The 24,197-nt window shown below is 38.0% G+C and overlaps 1 protein-coding gene across 2 annotated transcripts in view; it reads left to right on the top strand.

Annotated features, from left to right (window-relative positions):
- LAMA2 (laminin subunit alpha 2) overlaps nt 1-24,197 on the top strand; it is a 380,736-nt gene that overhangs the window by 122,742 nt on the left and 233,797 nt on the right. For both annotated transcript variants that reach the window (XM_064447317.1, XM_064447318.1), the window contains exons 5-6: nt 21,172-21,351; nt 23,507-23,596. In XM_064447317.1, the coding sequence (XP_064303387.1) occupies nt 21,172-21,351; nt 23,507-23,596 (270 nt within the window). The remainder of the gene's footprint in view (nt 1-21,171; nt 21,352-23,506; nt 23,597-24,197) is intronic.

Below are 24,197 nucleotides of genomic sequence, written 5' to 3'. Positions count from 1 at the left end.
CTGATGTTTACATCTAGTTCATACCTTTTTTATTGAAATCTTTCTTCTTCTGCTAGACTACAATTTGTGTCATAGCTTCTTTACCTTGATGACTAGGTGGATGTAAGGGTCTGAACATTAACTTTCAATGCAGTAAGTCTTTTTTTCTGTGACATGTATGAAGATTTCCTTTAGGAAGTGCTTGTTCGAAGTAGCATGTATAGCTTTGTATTTTGATGCATGGGAATCTTCCCTCTTGCTTGCAGTTGTTTCAAACCTGGACCCTCTGAAGACTTCAGGTGCACCAGTTGATCACTATAACATGTTAGGGATATCTTTTCATAGACGATGCATTTTACCTGACCTGTAGTTTGATAGGAAATAAAATAGGAGGTTACAGTTAGAAAAAGCATTCTTCAAATATATTTAGACTATTTTGTATAGGCTAGGAGAAAATATTTAGGTCAAAAGTAATTGTTTTGCTGTTTCTTTAGTATAAAGTAATTGTCTGTGCAAGCAGAGACTGAAAGCCAAATCCAGCGAAGACAGGGGGAGAAAGGTTTAATCAATCTGATAGGAAAAAACCCCTCATATTCTGGGAAATATTGAGTTTCTCTACAGTGAGGCTTTCTGAAAGTGTAAAAACCGAGTGGAAGGGTGTGAATTTAACTCCTACCTTGTTAAATCTTTATTGGAACAGCCAATTGAGTCCCTGGTCCATATTAGTGTTGTCACATAGAGGAGTTCTGACAGAAAGTTGTTTTTCAAAAATTGTAATCATTATTGTTATGCAGAGGTATGTAAACATAGAAAAAGAGCAAAACCCTCCCGCTTTGTGGGCAGAATCTGTCTTCAGAAGATGCTGCCTCAAAGGATATTTCTGCAGTTGAGTAGAGTTTAGGTTACACAGTAGTTACAAATGCTGAGCATTATTTGTCAGTTTGGTGGGCAGATTTAATATGAAAAGGAGGGATTAAGAGAGCAGAAGCTGAAGTGGCTATAGTTGAGGAATGCTTTTCCTTTAAAAGTGTGTCTAAGTGTGCGTGTGTAGGCAATGGAAAAATCTCTTGGCAGGACACAGAGATAATACTGGTCTCTTTCAATTGCAGTTGCCCTTTGCCAGAATTACCAGATACAAGGTGTTCTCCTGAAGTTCTTGCTCAGGGTAGTATTGCTGTCTAGTTTCCACTGCCTGGTTATGTAGTCTGCACTTGCTCTTAACCTTGTTGTAGAGACTAGATGAACAGGACAATGATGTTGAAACCCTTCCTAGACGTTTTTTGCTCCTACCCAAGACAGACAGGTCGTGGATCTGTCTTATACTGTCTGGCTCTTTCTTCAGGAGCACATTCAGCTTACCTTTTTTGTAGTCAAGGAGGACGGGAGTTGAAAATATTAACAATGTCAGTACTAATGGAGAGTTTAGGGTGGGGGGAGGGCAGTGGGGGAGATGAATTAAACATTCATTTGTCCTAATCCTTAATGAAAGGTTTACTTTTTTTTCTTTGTAAATATGTCTCATACCTCCCCACCACCCATCACCAAATACACTTGTGCAATTGTGAGCTTTTTGGCGTTCCATCACATTGTTACTGGGTTTGATGTGTTTCATATTTCATGTGTCCTGGTCTCAGCTGGGATAAAGTTAATTTTCTTCTTAGTAGCTGGCATAGTGCTGTGTTTTGTATTTAGTATGAGAATAATGTTGATAACACACTGATGTTTTAGCTGTTGCTAAGTAGTGCTTACACTAGTCAAGGACCTTTCAGCTTCTCGTGCCCTGCCAGTGAGGTGCTGGGAGGGAGCAAATCTGGGACAGCTGACCCCAACTGGCCCAAGGGATGTTTCACACCATATGACATCGTGCTCAGTATATAAACTGGGGGGAGTTGGCCAGGGTGGGCGACTGCTGCTCAGGAACTGGCTGGCATCAGTCAGCAGGTGGTGAGCAATTGCGTTGTGCATCACTTATTTGTATATTCTTTTATCATCATTATTATTATTTTCCTTTCCTTTTTTTTTCCTATTAAACTGTCTTTATCTCAACCCAGGAATTTTACTTTTTTTTTCCCAATTGTCTCCCTTGTCCCACTGGGGTGGGGGGAGTGAGTGAATGGCTGCGTGGTGTTTAGATGTCTGCCAGGTTAAACCACAACACATGGAAGAATGATACTGAGATGTAGATTAGCTGTATCGGGATGCTGTGAACATGACTCCCTGCCAATTGCTGCAATAGTAATTTCATATCATGAGAAGAAATAAAAAAATGAATCTCTGACATGAATCGTAACAAATGAAGAAAGCCATATATTTGTAATCATCCTAACAAGGCAATGAAGAGGTGAGATTTCAGGATTCAGTAAATATTTCCTTGTACTGAATAAGAGAAACAATCTCTGATCCTCCTGTGTGAGATGCTTTTCATAAGTTATTTTCAGTTGCTGAGAATGATCTACCTTGACATTTAAAGGTCAAAAAAATTGAAAGGTATTAGCCCTATATTTGAAGGAAAGTAATCTGATTCTAGAAATGAGAATGGCTTCTAACTGCAGTATGCCAAGTGTACCAAATTTCCAAAATGGTTGTCTAGATGCTTCAGATCAAATACAGCCCTGGGTGTGGCTTGTTTCTTTCCAGCAAGTGGCATTTGTGAAGCAAATAATGTGGCTATCAGATAGTTGCTATAACTATATTGATAATGACTATCAGACTATTATTAGGGAGGTAATATATTTACACATCTGCTGCTTACACATTTTTGAGTAGCACAGCCTAAATGCACCTTTTAAATGACTAATCAGTGCTAAATCACTGGATCATTTACTTTAACAATGTCAACCTTCTTTCAGCATTACTTTTACTATGTAGACTTAACCAAATTAAAAGAAAAAAGTTATATGCACAGAAGAATATGTAGTATTTTTCTGATATTGTTTTTAATTGCATTTTCCGCAGCATGAAACCTTAACCTCATTCTAAGAATTCAGCCCAGAGAAAGGTCATGTCTTTACAGTGGGAGGGGTGTTGCTAACAGATCATCTTAGCAAATTTCCTGAGGGGGAGATTCCTGAGCAAGAGAGAATACCAGGCAGTAGATTCAATTGGTGAAGCCTCACCTTGAACACTGTGTGCAGTTCTGGGCCCTAGAAAGCTGTGAAGGTCCTTGAATGCATCCGGAGGAGGGCAACAAAGCTGATGAAGGGGCTGGAAGGAATGTCCTATGAGGAGTGGCCAAGGACTTTGGGCTTGTCTGGTTTGGAGAGAAGAAGGCTGAGAGACAACCTTCTGAGGAGGGGAAGTGGAGAGGGAGGTGCTGATCTCTTCTCCTTGGTATCCAGTGACAGGACACATGGGAATGGATCAAAGCTGCACCAGAGGAAGTTTAGACTGGACATTAGGAAGCATTTCTTTACCAAGAGGGTGGTCAAACACTGGAACAAGATTCCTAGAGAGGTGGGCGATGGCCCAAGCCTGACAGTGTTTTAGAAGCATTTGGACAATGCCCTTAACAACATGCTTTAACTTTTGGTCAGCCCTGAAGTGGTCAGGCAGTTAGATTAGATGATCGTTGTAGGTCCCTTCTAACTGAAATAGTCTAGTCTAATCTATTCTAGTCCATTCTAGTCTAATTCAGCTTCCTCTTTTTTTTTTTTTTAAACCATATCTAGTGTTAAATGAAAAGTACTTGGCAATATTTTCAAAAAGATATTAACACTAATACACCATGCTTATGAAGGATTTCTGAGATGACTAACTGCTGATCAGTAAACTGCATATTATTATTTCCGTGTTCGCAAGGGTAAAAATTAAAGACTGGAAGACTTCGGCAAGAGCTGTCTGTGTGAACACAGAGCCTAAGGTTCTCTGAGCCCTGATGCCAGCCTTGAACAAGAAAATTCTTCCTGCCTACTGTATGACCATAGCCAGCTCTAAGGCTAAAGCAGAGGGCTGACAGGGAGGGAAGTTATGGTGGGAATTAAGTAACCTGTCTACTTCTTCTCCGCAAATGAGTTTTCTGTCACTGTTATTACAGGGGTGAGAATGATATTGCAATGGAGGTGATGCTTCAGTGCTGCTCCTTCAAACACTTAACCTTTTCCTCCTCCTGTGATGGTAGCAATGTAAGTGTGAGGTCAAACAAATAAAATACTGTGTCTGTGGTAATAAAGGCTTGTCTGTATACGCACATTCATTAGTCTTTATTTTCTTCAGTGAAATGGAAGTTCAAAGTGTGTGCTAAATATGCAAAGAAGAAAAACAAACAGAAAGAAGTTCCTTGATACTAATGTTTTGTTGCTGCATTCACTTGCCGTACTACTTGAATGCTAGTACTCTGCCCTTTTTTAAAACGTGTCAGCTCACTTTGAACCTCCCCCACCTCCGAGTAGTTTGCTGTTTGCTGAGCTAGCCTCTGACCAATGATGCCAGGAACATTGAACTCTGCTACTTCCCAATGTTTTCTTGCTAGTTTTAATCTCTTCATACTGTAGTGATCCTTCTTTTCACTGTAGTCTCATTGGTTGACAGAGAAAGAAGGGAAGGAGACTTACAAATGGACTCATAAGTCCATTCTCCCCACAGCCAGGTTTAATCCTTTTTCACTCGGAGTCTAAGACTGTCAATGATAAGAGGACAGAGGGTCAGAATTTTTGGAAGTACTCAAAATTGGAACGTATTCAGTTGCAGACTGAAAATTTTGTGATGACTTTTTTCCTAATACTAGATGATGCAGGTGCTACAACGTTTCTAAAAAAAAAAATGCGTAAAACTTTGTGGACTGCAGTATTGATGTTGTCTTTATAATTCCTATTTTCAGATTGATCGTCTCAGTTTCTAACATGCATTCAGCATCTTCTCTTTACTGTGAAATTATTTTCTAGAGTCTGAACTCTCAGTTTCCCTTGAGTAACAGCGATAGGTTTCTTTTCAATAGCGTAAGATGTAGAAAAGTCATCTGTACAGTAAAAAGTAATGCCAGTAATATCTCTCTCCATGCCCTCAGCTGCAGTGACCCTAGGCATTTCTCATGAGTATGCTAAATTTCCATATATTTGATGTGCATCTCTCTCTATTTCCTTAGAGTTTTTGTGGTTATGGCATATGTTGTCTTGTAACAGTATTTTGTTGATATATGGTCATTGTGAAAAATGGATGAGACAAAAAACTAAGTAACAACCTATTCTTAATGGATGAAACTGTTCAGAAATTTAAACTGGTTCTATTTCCAGCATTGCAGTTTAGACAAAGACATTAGACAAATGCTAATGAATGCAGTCTGAGTCAGAAATTCCAAAATAGGGTTCTGTGAACAAATTTTTTTCAGCTTGGTGTCTGAATAGGGAGAATAACAATAATTTTAAATTATTCAGATTTTTTTCAAAACACTGAAAGGGAGTTTTTTATTTTGATTAATATGAGTCATTCAATGTGATGGAAAATGACAACATTTTATTCAGTAATTTATTTAAAAAAAAATGCAAATACAATGTAAACAAATTTCACAAAACTCTGAATGGAGGATATGTTGCAGTCTTTTACCTAGAAAGCAAAAGAAAGCTTCAGCTGGTAGAGATCTTAGCAGATGCAGTCCTGGCATCCAAGAACATGTCCTGCCTCCCAGTTTTTAGCACTGCTTTCCAGGTGTTCAGCATACTATGAGTCAGGCTATCTAGCCAGGTGGCATAACTTCATTTTGTAAAATGTGATGAATCAGGTTTTCTCTGGACCGAAATCCAAGTGCCCCAGCAGCTTAGGGTCATTCTCATCTTCTTGCTTTTTTGTCTTACATGCACTGTTAGTATTTTGTAGTGGTTACTGATGGGGACAGCCAACAGGATCCTTAGATAAATGGTGCCTATGATTGAAGATCTCTCCGCATTTTTCCAAAGTCAATAACCTTTGGATCAGGTCTTTCATGAAGACTGTTTATCTCATTTAATTCAGTGTTCCACCACTTCAGTGGTTAAACATTCGCTGCTTAACATTCTGGATTACATCATACTTTGTCCTCCCTATTGATCTTGGTTTATATTTTGTTTGCTTCCCCTCCCACCCCCACCTTCTGGCTACTGCAGCTTCAGGAAGTCTTATGACCAAGCTGTGGTTTTAGATATCATGTTTATGTGTGATTGGTCTCAGTGAATGAGTGTGATAACTTCTGCTTGTGATTCTCCTTTTTTGAGTATTTTGAAAGCATAACTTAGCCTAAAAAGTTACTTATGTCTACCAAGAAGGGATAGAATATAGATTTTCTTCCAGAATTTTGGCACATAAGCTTTTAGCTGGTCCAAAATTTCCAGTTAGAACAATCAAGAAAGAAGCAGTTTACAAAAAGAAATAAAACAGATCTGAGTTTTGGACGAAGATCCAGGTCTAGTTAACTTTGTTGCTCTTTGGGTTTTGTCTTTTTTTTAATTCGACTTAGTAAAACTAAACTTGAGTAGCTAATCTGAGGGGAAAAAAAGACATTTGACAAATGATTGCCAAATAAATGGATAAATTTTACATATTCCATATGCACAATGCTGTATTGCCTCACTGATATAAAATTATTAACATTTCCTGATTCCCTAATAGACATTCATAGATATGTAAAAGGAAAAAACAAAGTAAGCATTTGATATAGGTGCTCAATATCATAGAAGAATTTTGAAAACATCTAGAATTTAATTTAAAACAACTTTAAATTATTTTATTATGCATGATGAGAATAGTTTTCACAATAATTTATTCAAATTTTGTACAACTAATCTTGCAAGTCAATAATTTCATAATTACATTATAGCAATGTTCACTGTTAATTTTCTCCTGAGAAAAGAAAAGGAAAACTTAGAGTAATATTTTTAAGTTGATAGTTCATAGTGAACTTGAGTTTCTGATATTTAATATAGAAAAAAAAGAGTGGATATAAAATGTATAATGTGCTTCTAAATTATGCACCAAAGAGGAACCAACTGTGGAAAACCACACGTATGTAGTATAGCAGTCTCCCATTATTGTAAAAACAAGAGGAAGGATATTTACTGGTACATGTGTGTGGGCCAAGCTGGAATGAAAGTTTCTTTTGTGTAGTTAGTCAGACAGTCCGCTTTTCTGTCTTGGCATGCCTTCTGTCCCTGAGCAGACACTCATGTTGTAATTCCTACCATTTCTGGAAAAACAGAAAAGCTCATAAATCATATGAATCATAAGACTTAAAAAGTAATAAAGTTGCAATATGCAAAGTAAGTACTATACAGAGCAGTCTTTCACTGAAGTGGAAGAGTCAAATTGATTAGATGATTTACTTTTTTTCTTTAGCATCCATCATTGATTGCAATGCTTACTGAAAAGACATGAGTGTTGCACATCTTCATATTGAGCTATGGTAGTTTTCTAATCATAAAAGGAGGACTCATGCCTGCAAATGTAGTTTATAATTCAACGCACTCTTTCAGTGTTGCAAAGGGAAATAGTACACCTAAGTCTTGGTATTTACTTGTAATGATCCAAACCTGTCTTCTTTTTGGGTCTGGTAGCTGATTTTTGGGCAGTAGTAGATTTCATTCTGGCAGCAAAATAAGAACACTGTGTAGCTAGTAACTTGGTGAGTTGTTTTCTCTTCTGCTTGATTAGGGGAACTGAAGATCCCCAGCAGGTGGTTGTTCTGGGGGTGGGGAAACTGATACTTGAAGACCTTACCCACACAACTGAAATGCTTAATAGAAAAATTTGCTTAAATGAAATACTACTTGTAAGCACTAAGAGGTAAAACCACAAACATTTCTTTACTTTGACTATCGCATTTTGTATAGGGTTATTGTTCTGAGACGAGAAAATTATAACACAACTTTCTAAAGGGGTTGGGTTGGGTGGGTTTTTTGTTTGTGGGCTTTTTTTTTTTTCTGTTAACAGTCATGGATAATTACTGGGAGAAAGCATAACTTAATTCTTGTATTTAATGAGTTTGGTGGCCAAAGGCATAGAAGGGCTTACAAACTTGGTAAGGATGATAAGCGGCTGAGAGATACAGAATTGGGAAAGGGAAAATCAGTAAAGGTTATAAGGTAATTTAAAACTTGGGGCTGTGAGAAATCTAGTGAGTGCCTAGTTCAAGATGAAGCATTCTTTAAAGTGTAAGTAATAAAACTCTGTATTGTCAAAGAATAATTTTTTAAAGGTAGAATTTGTTAAAATCCCGGTGGGCTACATGGAGGAGTAATTTTGATCAGTAAAATCTCACTGAAGCAGGGACGTACGAATAGGTGAGCCTGAGGCCAAATGTAGGTATGCTTTCATGTCAGTGCGAAGGAATTTTATGTAAAAGAAAAATCAAAACCAAACAGCATAGTTTACTTGGACTTCTCAGTTTAAATGGTAAGTGTCACAGAAAATCAAGAGAAGGAAAGTTAGTCAATGGGACACTATAATACCAATGGACAGATTCTTTGACTGAGGTCTAGAGTCTAGAACGTATGAACGAAGAAAGCATAGAGCCAAGCTGGGTAAGTAGGCAAATTGTATCAGCAAGCAATACTGTGTCTGAGAAAACTTGTATTTCATGCCTAAGTAAGAGTAGAAAAAGTTAGGACTGCAGTCCTACTTAAGGTGGGGAAACAAACTAAGGAGGCTGTGAAGGCAAAAATGAAGGCAAAAATAAACACTATAGTGAAAAAGTAAACTATGGTTAGCTTCCCATAGGCTGGCTAACTGTCATGATGGAGCAGAGGCTGACTCCTGAGCGCTGTTGCATGTTCTTCCAAGAAGCAGTCTAACTTAGAATAAGGAGAGCAAATCAAAATGTTGTGAGAAGAGTGCAAGACAGGCTAGTTCAGGCTGTTATTTAAAGACTGTTCTGTAAAGTGACAATAATGTTCTCACTATTTGTTGTGCTCCTAAGAAAATTTGGACAGAGAGTCAAAAAGCTAAAGCGATCTCTAAAGGTGGAAATATGTTTTTATGTTTTCTTCTTAAATATATAGGAGCTTGTGCATGCTAATTATAAAAAAGGTATCCCAAAAGGTAGCAGGATAAAATACCTGAGTACATAATAGGCATTAGAAACCAAAAGACATCATATAAAAACATCTTGTCCCAGCAAGGAACGTAGGTATTTTGCAAATTAATGTAAAATCACAATAAGGCAAAAGAAAGAGCAAGAACGAAAATACTGCCCTTCCATACCAAGAAAATTACTGTGCTGAAGGCCTAAAAAACATTATGAGAAGCTTTTTCAAGCACATCAGCATAATAAAGCTGATAGGCAATTGAGATATAATAGGAGTGCCAAGGACAATAAGTCCGTAGCAGGTGAATTCTGTGGCTTGAGCTCCCTACAGAGGAACATAAAGAAGTAGCCACAGTAGAGCTTTCCTTTGTTTTTGAAGTTGGAGAAACTTCTGAAGGAAGAACAGTTTTAAAAGAACAGTTTAAAAGCCCTGGCAAACTTGCCCCCCATCTTTTATTGCTGAGCACGATGTGATACGGTGCGGAGTATCCCTTTGGTCAGTTGGGGTCAGCTGTCCCAGCTGTTCCCCCTCCTAACCCCTTGTGCATCCCCAGCCAACTTGCTGGGGGGCCAGTGTGAGAAGCAGAAAAGGCCTTGATGCTGTGCAAGCACTGCTCAGCAATAGCTGGAACATCCCTCTGTTATCAACACTGTTTTCATCGCAGATCCAAAACACAGCCCCACACAAGATGCTATGAAGAAAATTAACTCTATCTCAGCCAAAACCAGAACACTAGTTTACTATACAGTCATATTATTTTATATCATGTATCATTAAAAAAATCTTAAAAACCCATACAGTCGAGAGTTTGACAAAACCCTGCCAAGTTTAGTTTCTCCAGCCAAAGTAATCACTACTATTTTGTAACTTTACAACAATTAATGATAGGAGCAAAGAACAAAAAGTTGTTTTCATGGACATAATTCTTTAGTGTCCTGTGTTTTACGGAAGATTTATGATACCATCCTTGGCCTGGGCTGTTCATTCTGTGCTGCTTAGAAATGGATTTTTTCCCTGACTTTTCTTATATTAGCCCCTGTAAAATATCTCCAAGTCTGAAAAGATCAGGTTCAGAGTGGGAGAGGGATCAAAGTTTCTTGTATTCCACAGCCTAGTGTCCTATTTATTCTTTCCTTGTAAAACATTATGAATGGGTTTAAACGCACTGAATGCTTACCATTCAAAGAGATCCCATCTGGTTTTCAAAAGCATTCATCGGTGTGTGTTCCAAACGATATGAAACAGGTTTTGCTAGAACTTAGACTCCCAACACTGTAGAGTAATAGTAACGGGCTTTTCCATGTATGGGTCTGCAATACAAAAAACCCAAAAAGTTTTGTTTTGTTGAAATTTCCCCAGTTCAAAACTCTTCAGAGTTGTAGTTCAAAACAAGAATGCTGCAGTAATGTAAAGCATATTACTGCAGTTTATTTAATGATAACATTCAGGAGCAGATGTACTTGTTTACTGTTTGAACAGCTTAAGTCCTCGCATTCTCCCTCTTTTACATCAGCAGTTGTGTTTGGCAGCCTTTTGCAACTGCTTACAGCTGGACAAGTTCCTGTGGATTTTCTTTCTGCTGGTCACCATTCTATTCTGGCAGCAATTTTTCTGTAATTTTACAGTGCACTCCACAGCTCGTCTCATTCAGGAAAATAATAGTGGAAAGCGCCCCATGAGTTTTTAGGGCAATCAAAAAACGCATAAGGGAAATGGTAATATCTTGTTAGGAAAGGGGGGGTAGATGTTGGGGTTTTTTTTAATGCTCTTTGGTTTGGCATAGTTAGAAGCCCTTTCGTTAAATCTGGGGATCAGAATGCTTTTTGTTATAATCTGCAAGAAAACGTAACTTTCCTGTTTTAGTCATTCATTTGGAATTACTTGTCCCATTCATGATCTTGTCCAAAATGAAGCATACTACTTTCAAATACTAAAGAAAAAATATCCTCTTAAGATAATGTGCCATCTCACTTGAGTGCTTTTTTAAAAAACAGTTTAAATTAGATTTTTATGTTGTGCGTTTTGAGTACTTGTGGAGATACGCAGTGGTGTTTAACTCAGTAATGTCGCTGTGTTTCACCTCTGCTTGATCAGAACCCAGACTAACATAATTTTCAGAATTGCTTTGCACCTGTTGCCATTGGCATCAGCCATTGAGTTCATGTGGCTTCTTTTCTTGTTCTAATCTGCTTGCTTAAGGGCCACTAGGTTAGGCAGCAGCTGTGACACGGACAAAATGTAAATGGGAAGGACAGTGGTTGTACATGTTTTCAGACATCAGAGGTCAGACCACTGTTGTGTATGGTGAAGTTTGAAAAAGCTGTAATTTGAAGATTTAAAATCATAAGTCACCTGTGGTATTATGTGTTAGCACGTACAGCACGTTGCCAGTCTACCTGCTTGTAGATAACTTAAAAATACTGGTTCAGTGTGTTTCATCTTTGAAAATGTTCCTGTAAGAGTCAAGCCGTTAGCTTTTCACCAGCTATCTTGTTAGTTATTACTAAGCAAAAATCCCTTTTTCTGTGTTAAGAGATGGAGGCTCACTTGCAAGTACACTTTGAAGAACCAGCAGAACACAAACAGTAATTGTTTTTTTGAAGTACAGGCCTCACATCTTGTCTGAATCCCTATGGACTGCAGCATGTATAACTGTTGCTGAAACTACAGCATGGTGTGGTGATTCCACTTAGTTAAGACAGTAACAAAGGAAAATAAAAACTTGAAATGACAAATATACTTTCAAGGTAATCAAATTCCTTATTATTCTGTGATTTATTAATAACTATTGCTCTGACAATGAGCGGTCTGTTTAGAAGTATGCAAGATGATGTCTTTGACAAATTGTTTCTCGTCCAAAAATGACAAGCATGAGAATTACAGGAACCATAGAAAAGCAGCGGTTACAATAAGCAATTTAAGTTTCAAGTGAAATTGGAAATAGGAAAATGACAAAAGCAAGTTAATCAGAACTGAAGAGATGAAGCCTTATTCAGCTTAAGCTGTAGGGTGTAGTTGTCAATGACACAATAGTATTTGCTAAACAGTTCGTTAAGCTGACATTTGCCTGTGTTCTTAGGGGGAATGAGTTAGTTGAGATAGAGTTTGACATGCATAGCCCTTGACATTTTAATGCAAGTTTAAGCACTGCATTTCAAGCAGCTCTTGTACTCATTAACAAGGCACAGAAGGGAGTTGTGCTTTCACTTACAAAACCATTAATTTATTAGGATAGTGAGATATTTATTAGAAATACAGGAAACCTTGCTAAATACACTATTTCTTATATACAATTATCATAAATATGTATTTATGATGAAAAATTGGATCCTGAGCTCTGGCATATGCTTCCATCTGTATTCTAGTTTTGAAAACAACTCTAACGATAGATTAGGGCTTGCACTAAGAAAACTCACAGAACTTTTGCCTTTAGGGATTAAATATAAGATGCCAAGAGATTAATTAATCAAAAGTAATTTTACATCTACTGCAAATGAGCTATTTGCAGCAGATAATTAAAGCTGGTATTGGGTAGGAGAATTATGAGAGCTACTGAATCACCTGTGGAAAAAGTTGGTGTTCATTATTGTCCATCTTCGTATTGATATGCTGCATAACTTGAAAATGTAAATCATGGAGTACCTTTCTCATTAAATCATTTTAAGACTGACATATCTGTCTCCTCCACTGCTGATTACCAAGTAGCAACTCCCTTTGTGCAGGACAGAAGCTTTTCTTTCCTTTATCCTGCTCTCTGAGACTAAATTTTGGTGAGAAATTGACCTTTCTTGACAATATTTTAGGTTCAGATCACTGCCTTACACATAACGTCAGGCTTGAAGCCCAGAGCCTTGATATGATGTCCAAACTAAACTACTAAGTACTTGTACAAAGTGAGTTCTTTCCCACTACTAGCCAGAAATTATTGTAGAGTGATGTTCCTGCCCCGTCCTTGTGACAAATTAAGTAACCTTCACTTTTTATGAAAGAATTAAGTCTTCCAGTTTATCTAACATTCAGTATATAGATATGCATCAGTGAAAAGCATACTGGTTAGCGATATAGCGATACTGTTTTCTTGAAAGGAAAGTGAACATAAAAAAATCCATGCCACATAACCAAACAGCTGGGGTTTTTTATATCCTACAAACAGCTTGAGATTGACTGCACTCAATTGCTTGGCAAAGTAACTAACTTCAAATACCAAAGCTCTAAGTAGAAAAATACACCACTTGGATACATCCATATATGTTTTAAATTTTAATTAGAACGTTGTGCATACTCAAAATTCTTAAAAACTTTGTTGATATGTGTAATTAATTTTAAGTCACTTAGCAGTTGATAATATACTTCCGTGAAAAGCAGCAGCATTTTTACAGTCACATTAAGTAAAGAAATAGGCAGCTAACATGCTGCATGTCTGCACATCAGTTCACACAAAAACATGCGCAGAAGGAGTGGTTTTGTGCTCAGCAATGGTGGTGAGGCACAGTCTGGGCGCAGTCCCCAGCACCAACTGGAGCAACTACCCCAGTGCAGGAGTCCTCAATTCAGGCTGAGTTCCAGAGGGAGGATGTAGCTTTTCACGTCTGAGGCTGCAAGAACTGTCTGGGACCTTGCTGAGGTTGAGGCAGAAAGAGATGGTGTCCTTGCCTGCTGAATGTTTGCTGTGGTTGGGGATTTGTGTCACCAAGTAAAGAATTGCAGGAGGACATCATCAGACTGTGCAACATCAGAGGTGACAGGAAAGCGATTAACTGACTTCTCCCCTGGAGTCTGCAGCCTGAAGCCACAACTGTACCAAAATAGAGGCAGGCAGAGTCTGTGCCTGTTGGTTCGGAAGTGAAGACTCCCATGATGGTGAAGACTGCCAACTGGTGACTTCTGACACCAGGAGGAAGGCTCCTTCTCTGCCTGCAGAAGGGCAGCTACACAACAGTTCAGTGCCTGGTAGTAGTTAATGTTCAATTTGAGCTCTGTTCAATGAGTCACGTGATCCAGCTGTACCTAAATCACCCAGGAGCATCAGGAGGAAACAGCAAATGACAGCAGTGGTCTGCACCAAGTTGAACATAAGCCAGCAATGTGCACTCGCAGCAAAGAAAGCCAACAGTATCTGGGCTGCATTAGTTAGGAGTGTCACCAGCAGGCTGTGGGAGGTGATCCTTCCCTGTCTGCTGAGCAGTGATGAGAGCACATGTGGACAGCTGTGTCCAGTTCTGGGCTCCTCAGTATGAGAGAGACATGGACATTTTGGAGCAAGTCCAGGAAATGGCTGGGAAGATGATTAAGGACTTGGAACATCTGTCCTATAAGTAGAGGCTGAGAGGGCTGGGATTGTTTAACCTTGAGGAGAGAAGCCTCAGGCAGATTTCATCAAAGTGTACAAATATGTGGTTGGGTGCAGGGTGACACTTTTCTCTGTTCAGAAGACCCATTACAAGTACAGTCTAAATAAGTCCATGTCCACTGGTATATGAGACTTGCCTAATGCCAGAAATGGCAGAAAGCTTCTTAGGCTATATCTGTCACTCCTCAGTAGCAGAAACCCAATGAAACATGGTGTGAAATTCTGGTCACATGGCTCGATGGTCTGGTGGTCATCTGGGTGGAGCACATTGCAAGTCTTCTCAGGTGTCTTTGTTACAGAAGCTAGGATTGGATGCATCCAAGTATTGCCCCAGTATTTGCAAAAGTATTCATACAAAGCAGATGAGAAAGGTTACTCTACTCTGCTCATTAATACCTACCCTTAAAGGGTGTTGGAAAGAGGTGACATAATAGGCACAGCTGAGTCTTGCCAAAGGAAGGTTAAGAATATAATATCAGCCTTCCGTAACCCTTTGGCAGATTTGTGTGGGTGTCAGAATAGAATGTAGTGCAAAAAGAGTATTTCTTAAACACCTGGTGCAGATACTAAAGAAACCTACGATGTAGTTCAAAACAATGCACAAATCCTGGTCAGGAGTATTAACTTTCAAACAATTGCTATGCAAAAATAATCAAAAAATACTGAATAAAATACAGAATAAAATCTGCCAAAGTGCAATTTAAAAATAGAAAAGATGGTTAAACAGCTAACAAAATTTCAGACAGCCTAGAGCTCACTTAAAGATAGCATTACATACACACACATGCTGCATTTAAAAATGGTTCAAAAAAACTGACAACATGTTTAAACCATAAACTAAGGAAAGATAATAGATAGCAAAAGTAAACCAGCATCATTTATGAATGGAAGTCATGTCTTTTCCTCCAAATGAGGAAAAGAGGTAGGAGAATAAGCTCCAGCAAATGAAATGTTAAATCGCAATAAAGATGTGAAAAAGATTCTGAGTGACTGAGTATGAAGCTGAAATAAACCTTTTTTCAAACTCATCAGATTCAAGAAGTCTGTCAGAGAATTGGTGGGCTGAGAGATGATCAAAGAGCATTCAAGAAAGATAAGGTCATTGCTGAAAAACTAAATTAATGATTTGAGTCAGTTTTTGCTATAGAGACTGTCAGAAGGGTTTCTGCTTTGGAAACATTATTTATAGGAGAGGAGTTGGAGAAGCAGTCAAAATCCAGGTTGTTAACTGAAGAGATGCAGAAATAATTGATAAATTGGATAGTGAAAAGGAACTCAAGGCTATAATCGGTGAATTACAACAGTTATTATTTAACTCCTTACTCACAAATATTCTTAGTAACTGGGGAGTGTGGGGTGTCAAAAGAAACACCAGTTTTTTAGAAACGTTCCTTAGGAATCAAAAGAAACTACAGATCTGGAAGCCTGATACCTGTGCCAAGCTAATTAGTAGTAAAAAAATGTAATGAAGAATAGAGCTGGTAGAAAGATATATTTCTTTGTTTCAATTTAAGAACTAAGAAGTATTAAGTGAATTTAGTAGGAGGAAGGTTTAAAACAAGCAGAAGAAGGATCTTTTTCCCTATGACACGTAAATGAGGTGAGAAAAACCTTATTAGGTGATGGGTGTAAATTTTAAAAGGTGACCTGGATTTAAGGTGAGACTGAGTAAGGTCACGGAAATTTTTTGAGGTTTACCAAAGGTATAGAAACTACCTATAGCTCAGGAAATCCCTGAGGAAGTATTATGTATGCTTGCCTTTGCCTTACTGTTAGCATGCTGTTTTAGCTACTATATGAGGCAGGCTACCACGCTAGATAGGCCTTTCGGTTCTGACGTGGTCCAGACATTCTAATGGACTGAGACATCTTTTTAATATCTTTAGTAGCGTCTATGTTGTTTGACATACTTGTGGGCAATGTGTGAGATCAGAAGACTGTGTAATAGCAGCATTTGTTGGTAATGCAAAATTTAATATAATTTGTTCTATCAGCAGCTTATGATACTAAATGAAAAATACTATATGAACATTAGTGTTGCTAAAAGCAAAGTAATACATGTAAGAAAAAAAGAATTATGCGTGAACACTGATGGCCTAGTGTTGGACTAAATTATCTTCAGAATAAAGAACTTGTAGCATTCTCAACAGTTCTCTTAAAAAAAAGTTGATTTAACATGATACCGAAGTTCAAAAACGAAAAGATACCGCCTATTCACAACTTCCTCAAATGAAAAACTAGAAACTGTCACTGAAATGATTCATGATCTGAGTTCCAGGTTTAAAAGGAAAAAAAAAAAAACCAAACCAAAACCCAACCCTACCAGAACCAGTTATTTAGTTATTTTTGTTCTGTTTTTAAATGAAACAAATTACCTCCCACTGGGGAAAGTGTCTGTAGTGATGAAAAACATAATGGTGGAAAAAGACAGTAGACTAATAACGGGAAAGGGCAGTTGGTAGACATTAAACACTATGACTCCAGTTCACTCTGTGGCTCAGGAAGCATTTCAGTCAGAGGAATGATGATATTGTATCAGAGGGATCACTCTCTAGATGCTGTTTCTTATATTCCTTCCTAATAATTTTCTACTGACCTCTGTTGGAGACAGGACATTGAATTAAGCAGATCTTTGGTGTTACAAAATGGCTCTTCTGTTCTTCCATTTAACTAGGGTATGCATTTTTTAAATAACTGTTAGAAGTCTTGGTTCCAAACCCAATACAGAAGATAACTAACTTGGTAACAAAACTGACTTGAATAAGTACTGCTGGATCCAATCCTGTTCATTCATCTTCAGGTTCATTGCCAACATCTTCATTCATGGTTTGCATGATGGGGCAGAGTGTACCATCAGCAAATTTGCTGATGACACCAAACTGGGAGGTGCGGCTGATAACACCAGAGGGTCGTGCTGCCATCCAGAGGGCTTGAATAGTTCTGACTGGTGAACTGGTTGACAAATCAGATACCATTCAAAATGGTTTTACAAAATGAAAATTTGGGTTTCATTGTTGTAACATTTAGATGTTTTGTAAGGGAATGCTCATTTTCCCCAAAGATCCCATTTGTTGGAATAGAATCCTGGAAAAATCCCTTGTTAAGGAGAAATTTTCTAGGGTTGAAATCTACATAGCTTTCATTTAGAATCCAAAATGGTGATTGCCTCAGTCTTGGAATTGGTAACTAATAGTTGTCCATAAAACCTGAGCACAATTTGAGATTGTTCCCTCATGGGGACTTGGATTATCCAGATTGTAGCAGCCCAATGGGTGGATTAAAGTATTAATATTTTCTTCATATACCCAGCTTTGGATCTTAGCTCTGCTCTACAACCACAGTGTGGCTGATGCTTACAGTAAGCATACAGCTAGCTCAGGACATCAGTGCCTTAGCTGCTTGTGTGAAAGTGGGGCTAGTCTTTGCAGAACTCGGAGCTATTTGTGAAGTACTATGATGATCTTGGATGACATAAAGGTAGATGGATATTAAGGACTGTGTTCACTGGAACAGTTTTCAGCTCTGATTCAAAAATGTTTGGAGGGTAGGGGCCATGTTAGTGTCTTGACTGAAAACGCACTATCATGCAAACAGTGTCTTACAAATAGTTGGAAGATTGTGAAGAGACATGAAAAGAGAAAGTGTGTTCTGGAAAAACACAGTGATGTCTCGTTGTAAGAGTCATACCAAAAATATTGCAAGTCTAATTTCTAAAAGTTATTTAAAATTCTGATGGTTTATTCTTGATTAATGACAGATGTTCCCAAAGTACTCTTAACTTCTTCTTTATTCTCTTTTCAAGGAGTAGGAACAACTTAGCTGGACACTCTTCAAGTTGATTCTAAATGTTTCTTGGGGGAAATTAATGATTTCATCACAGATGCTGAGAGGAGGAGAAACAATTTACAGTAATTAAATTTGCCCGCGTAAAATTTTCCCTTCAGATTCATTTTGATAAAGCTACGCAGTTTTAATTTCCTAATCTAAGTGTCATTTTGGTGTACCTGTTCGAACAGGTGCCACATTTCACACAGGACATAGCTGCATTTCAGTAATTAAGAGAAATTATTTGTTTGTTGTTTTAAAATGAAATTGTGAAACATTTAAATACAAGCATGAAAGACAATATAAATGGAATTCATCATCTCTACTAGTTTAGCCTTCCAAATAGATGTACTGCTGGCAGATAGATCCATGAAACCTTTTAAAAAGTTGGTCTATTCTGAAAAGGGTATTTCTCATTTTATTTTTTTAATTTACATTTTAATTTTGTAAAACTATCACTCCAAGGTAGTGGGTTTTTGTCCCCATGGGTGTCTTAAGAATAAATTTGTTCTTTTTTACACAATATAAATCAAAATATATGACTGCTATTTGTCAGCTGTGTCATTTGGTGTCAAGTTGTGAGTGTGATTCATACTCTGAACTCTCTGTGGGCACTTGCTTATTCTGAATCATGGGCTTTTTACCTGCATCTTTCTTCTCTCACCCCCAAAAGCTTAATGTTTTTGTCTCTTTGATGAGATAGTCAGACTACCATGCTGCTTATAGCCACGGTGCTGTTGCTGTTTTAGGGTGAGCTAGGGGATGTTTTCAGCACTATTTTAGATATATTTCTTCTTTGTCTCTGGAATATCAAAGTTCAGTCTTTAGTATTCCACTGCTTTAAACCGTAACCCATCTATGGTTGATGCCTGTAAGAAATAAATCTCCTGCATCCTGTTTAAAGGAAGGGGGTGACAGTGTGAAAAAACACTCAAAAGAAATGTATTTCCTTGCTCACAGATAAATATTACGCAAAGAAGTCTTTAAGCATGTGTTCTTACTAAAATCTTGCTTCTTTTGGAAAGATCTATCAATTTGCAGTGGACCTATTGCCACCATCTCCTGCCTTCTTTTGAAGTTTACTCTCCACACATGTTCTTCTTTCTTTTCACCAGGGACTTGAGCAGTTTGCTCTCTCTGGTCATGTGTTTTTGTCCTGCTTGTAGCTAGGCATTTCTCATTCAGGAGCTCCTCCTTGCTTTCTCTGGGGTTTTTATTAAAATCTTTTGTTTGTACCCTGTCTTTTTCATAACATTTTATTCTGTTCGTTTCCAGCCAGCTGTCTCCTTTAATTTAATTACTTGTAGTCAGGAGCAAAATTGAGTCAGAGCTCAAAGTGAGAGTGTTGTTATGATCTCAGGAGGAGGCAGCAATATCACCTATTCCTGGAGATAACATGGCGGAAGCCTAGAGGTGCTGATTCATACTTAGGCAAGATGTGACTGACAGTTGCTCCTGGCAGAGTGGCTCCCAGTGATTTGGTGTACCTGTGGATACAATGGAGAAGGATGCTGGGTGTGATGAGGTTTAGGGTTTCCCTGTTGGTGGTGAAAATAAGGTAATAGTCACACATGGCCTGTGCAAGACAGCAGTTGTTCAATAAGCCTTCTATCCAGTGCCTGTGAAAACTCCAGGAAAGGAAAAGCTACTGGTTTGCTGGGAGCAGTAGATTTGCTGTCTCTTTCCTCAGTGTCAGGCAGCCACTGCTGAGCGAGTGCCAGCTGGCATTCTGAGTGCAGCTGTTTGCCTAAAACAGTGGTAATACGATCATGTTCAATGATAGCAAATGGCTGTGTGGCCTGACCTCTCACTCAGGGCATGGAGGTAAGGTGCACAACACATTCATTGCAAAGAATAAATAATTCTCTTATTCATTCTAATGTTCTGCATGTTTGGCTCAGCATCTGAACAGTCAGTGTACCAGCCTGTAATAAAAATGCCCCAATTAAAATTTAACACTTCAGAATACAGGAAAATTAATGGTTTCTCTCCTCCCTCCCCTAGGTGCTCATTAACAATATTTTGCTCTACCTGACATTCTTCTTGCAGGCCTTTTCCAAGAACAATTCTGTAGCAGAGCAGCCCATCTGTTTTATTTTGTTGATTCACAGCTAATGTATGCCATAATCAGCTAAAAAGACAGGAGGGGAGGAAGATTGCTTATTTTGGTTGCATTGCCCTTGCTGCTGCAGTTGGGGTCAGAGAGTCTCTTTATGAAAGAGCCACAGAGCACACATATCTAGACGATTTCTAGAGTTTAGGATAGGGCAGGCAGAGAAAGGGGGGCAATCTTTACAGAAACCACAGTGTAAGCAGAGATTGATACCGTTTTTGGAAAAACAAACACTGAACAGAGTTCTCAGAGGTGATAAAAACTTTTGTTAGGGACCAGGTGAAAACAATTACAACCCAGGAAATTGCTCCATCTTGCTGAGAGCAAGATTCAAAGGAAATTATGTAATGTGCAAAGAGACAGTGGGAAAGGGGAGATGCTTATGACTGCATATTTTGTCTCATCTAGCTGTTGTAGCTTTCAGTATTTACAAGTTACCTTATCCTGGCTATAGAAAAAAACTACTTCAAAAGTCTTTTGATAATGACCACTCTAAGAGGTACAAACTGATCTCTGTTGAACTCTGAGTCCCATTCCAAGTATCCATTCCTTTAACTGAAAAAATTCTGAGCCCTTTGATTGTTCAATAACTTCAAAATACCTATTTCAAGCTAGAGGAGGAGAAATGAGTTGCCTGTGGCATGGATATTTTTGTAGGGCCGTGGTAGATATATGCAGTTTGGGCTGCAGTCTTTCTGTAGCTGATGACTTTCCTTTGCTCAAAATGTTATTACTGTAAAGCCTTTCCATACCTGGGGTCTGTGAGTGTTTCTGTGGGGAAATCTGCTTGCTAAAGAAGGAAGGTATTTTACCTTTACAAAGGTATTCACACAGTGCCTTTAATGATATTTGTTGGCATAATCATGGCAGCATTTCTGTAATATAATTCCTTATTGCTTTTATAATTCTGTCTTCAGATTCACACTTCTCTAATTAATGGACGACCTAGTGCTGATGATCCTTCACGTGTATTACTAGAATTCACCTCTGCTCGCTTTATTCGCCTGAGATTTCAGAGGATACGGACACTAAATGCTGATTTAATGATGTTTGCACACAAAGATCCAAATGAAATTGATCCCATTGTTACCAGGAGGGTAAGTTCTGGCAAGATAGTTGAAAAGCATGTGTAGAAGTTCTCCTACATTTGTCAGTGCTGTACCTGTCTTTGTTTGCCGTAGGAAATTTTTGGAGATGATGAGTACCTGTAGTTCCCTGTCCAAATCCTAGTGCTAGAGGATTCCCTGTTCACAGTATTTTGTTATCTTTGGCAGAAGTAACAATTTTATCTGACTAGTGTTATTAACATACATAACATGCACATTAACATACATTATCATTGCATACATTAACATAAGCACACTACTGCTTTGGCTGTAAACATTTGGATGCAGGTAACTGGCAAATGGTTGCTGTTAGATAATGCCCCTTTCTTCTGCTGCTCAGTCATTTGCTACCTTTAACATTGCTTGAACACTTGCTTGGAGCAGAATTTTTACAAGTGGTACTGTAACTAGTAGTGGTGCCTGAAGACAATATGATTGTTGCTAACACTAAAAATTTTACACTGTGCTTTAGCTTAAAAGAAGGGGTGCAGCACTAAATCTCACACCGTAGCCCTGTCCTCACCACTGTTCATTGTGTTTGCATGCGCCAATCTCTTCTTTGTGCAATCTGTACTTTTGTCCTGTGCCACATCTCCCTGTTTTCCCACTGCTCAAATGTTTTGTGTTATTCTATTTTTCCTCTGATTTTTTCTATTAAGCATTCTTAAAAGCTGTTTTGGGGGATGTATACCTTTCCACTTTTTTCTTTCTGGTCACTTCCTCTTTCTGTTGATCATCCTATTTTTAATCTTTCTTTTATTTTACTTTTTAGAGTACCACTATAGGAAGTCCTGTTATGAAGGGGGAGTGTGGTTATTCTTGGCTTCAATTAATATTATTTTTCAATGGTGGATAACTGCAAAGAAAATTTGCTTCTTCTGTTCCACATTTCTGATTTCTATTTCTTCCTCCAAATATGTGAAGTGCTGGCTGTTTCTGAAAGTTTAGAATATGCCATTCTGTTTTGCATTACAAACCCAGAAACCTTCCAGTTGAGTGCCATTATTGCAGCCTCACTAATCCTGGAAACTGGGTGCAAATTTAATGATCTGATTCTAAGTGATCAGGAACACGAAACTGAACCTAGATAAGAACCCAATTCACACTTTAAAAATCACTGTATACTCATGAAAACCTAGTGCAGGACAATCCACAGATTTCTCAAACCAACAAAGAACAATAATTTCTGTATGGTATCTTTCCATGAGGCTGTCCTCAAAGGAACAAGGAGCAACTGAAACTTGCCATCCTTGTCTGGCTTTCCCTATAGAAGACATTAGACAAGCCACTGTTCCACAAAACAGGAAACAAAGGGTAGCCATAAATGATACACTTTCTGTGTGGTAGAAGGTTAGATGTGAATTATATGAGTTCCCATTTTGTTTGATACATTCATTAATGATCTGAAAAAGGTTGAACACAGAAACAGCAATATTTGCACATAGCATATGTTTGTTTGGATTAGCCATTTGTTAGCATGTTACAGGGCCCTTGCCAAAACAGATGAAAATGGACAATATGGCATGTGAGATTCACTTTTCACAGATGTCATAATACAGAAGTATAAGTATCTTTCCATCTTTCTTTCTGGTTAGGGCTATTAATCCCACCAAGGGAAAAATAGAAATGATCAAATAGCAAAGCAACAGGTCAAAAGTTATTTAAATCTCAATAATGAATAGTAATTCAGAACACCCATAGTGAAAAACAGCTCTTCTTTCCACAGTCCAGTGAATGCCAGAGTGTTTCTTTCTTAGTTTTTGTTCTAGCCTCTCTTCTCCCCATCATCATGGCTTTTCCTTTTCGTGTTTTCTGAAGGGAATGCATTCTATAGCATTTGACTTTTCATTATCCAGTGTGCCTATAGCCTTTTCCTATGCTCATGTTTGGTGCATGCTGTGTATAAATTGACATGGCTCTTGTGACTTCAAACAAATGGAACTGTGCCAATTTACACCCTTTCTTTCACTAAGCCTGAATCTGTTGATCAAGACTCAGCCTGGATTACACTGTCTGCTATATTTGTAATAGATCAAAAAAGAAATAAAACAGGACCTGACAGTTTTGTCACCAGAAGTGAGTTCTTTAATTTGGCACCTGCATTTTACAATCCACTTAGCAATTCAATTTCTGTTTTGTCTTACAGTATTACTATTCTATAAAAGACATCTCTGTTGGAGGCATGTGTATATGTTCAGGCCATGCGAAGGCTTGTCCACTGGATCCAGCGACCAACGTATGTACTTTCTTCTTAATGGGCCTTATTCGCAGGGTGGAACCTGAGAAAAAAAATCTTGATATTTCTCAAAGTTCTGTGAATTTATTTCTCTACTTTACCCAGAAGAACAGTAAGAAGCAGTGCTGGGGTTAAATAGTGCTGGCAACCAGAATAATAAATGTTCATTTAATGTCAGTGGAGGCTTTCTCTGAAATGAAAGAATAGGTTTCAAATAATTCAATCCATATTAAAAGTTTCCTAGGAACAACAGAAATTTGGGTTATGTTAAGTGGTTGTAGAGATGAGCACTAACACTCTTCCTTAGTGATATTAATCAAGGTGTTTCCTAAATGAGTGTCAAGTATTTAATCAATACTTGCAAACAAATGATGGCTTTAGAATGGTGCATTTACTATGCAGGAAATATTATCTGAGCGATCAGTCAAGCTAGTCTAGAAAATCATGAACTGTTTACTATTTCTTCCAACTTGTAGCTTTCTTTTTGCAACATTAATAAACACATAACCAATATAATTAAAATAGAGAAATATAATTTGTTACTGATGATCCAAATCTATGCACACATTATCACTAATACAGAATTTCAAATCTACTGGTA

Source organism: Phalacrocorax carbo, chromosome 3 (genome assembly GCF_963921805.1).
Source record: "Phalacrocorax carbo chromosome 3, bPhaCar2.1, whole genome shotgun sequence".
NCBI classification, from domain to species: Eukaryota; Metazoa; Chordata; class Aves; order Suliformes; family Phalacrocoracidae; genus Phalacrocorax; species Phalacrocorax carbo.
The sequence above is the reverse complement of the archived record's forward strand: the minus strand, read 5'-3'. Positions and strand labels throughout refer to the sequence as shown.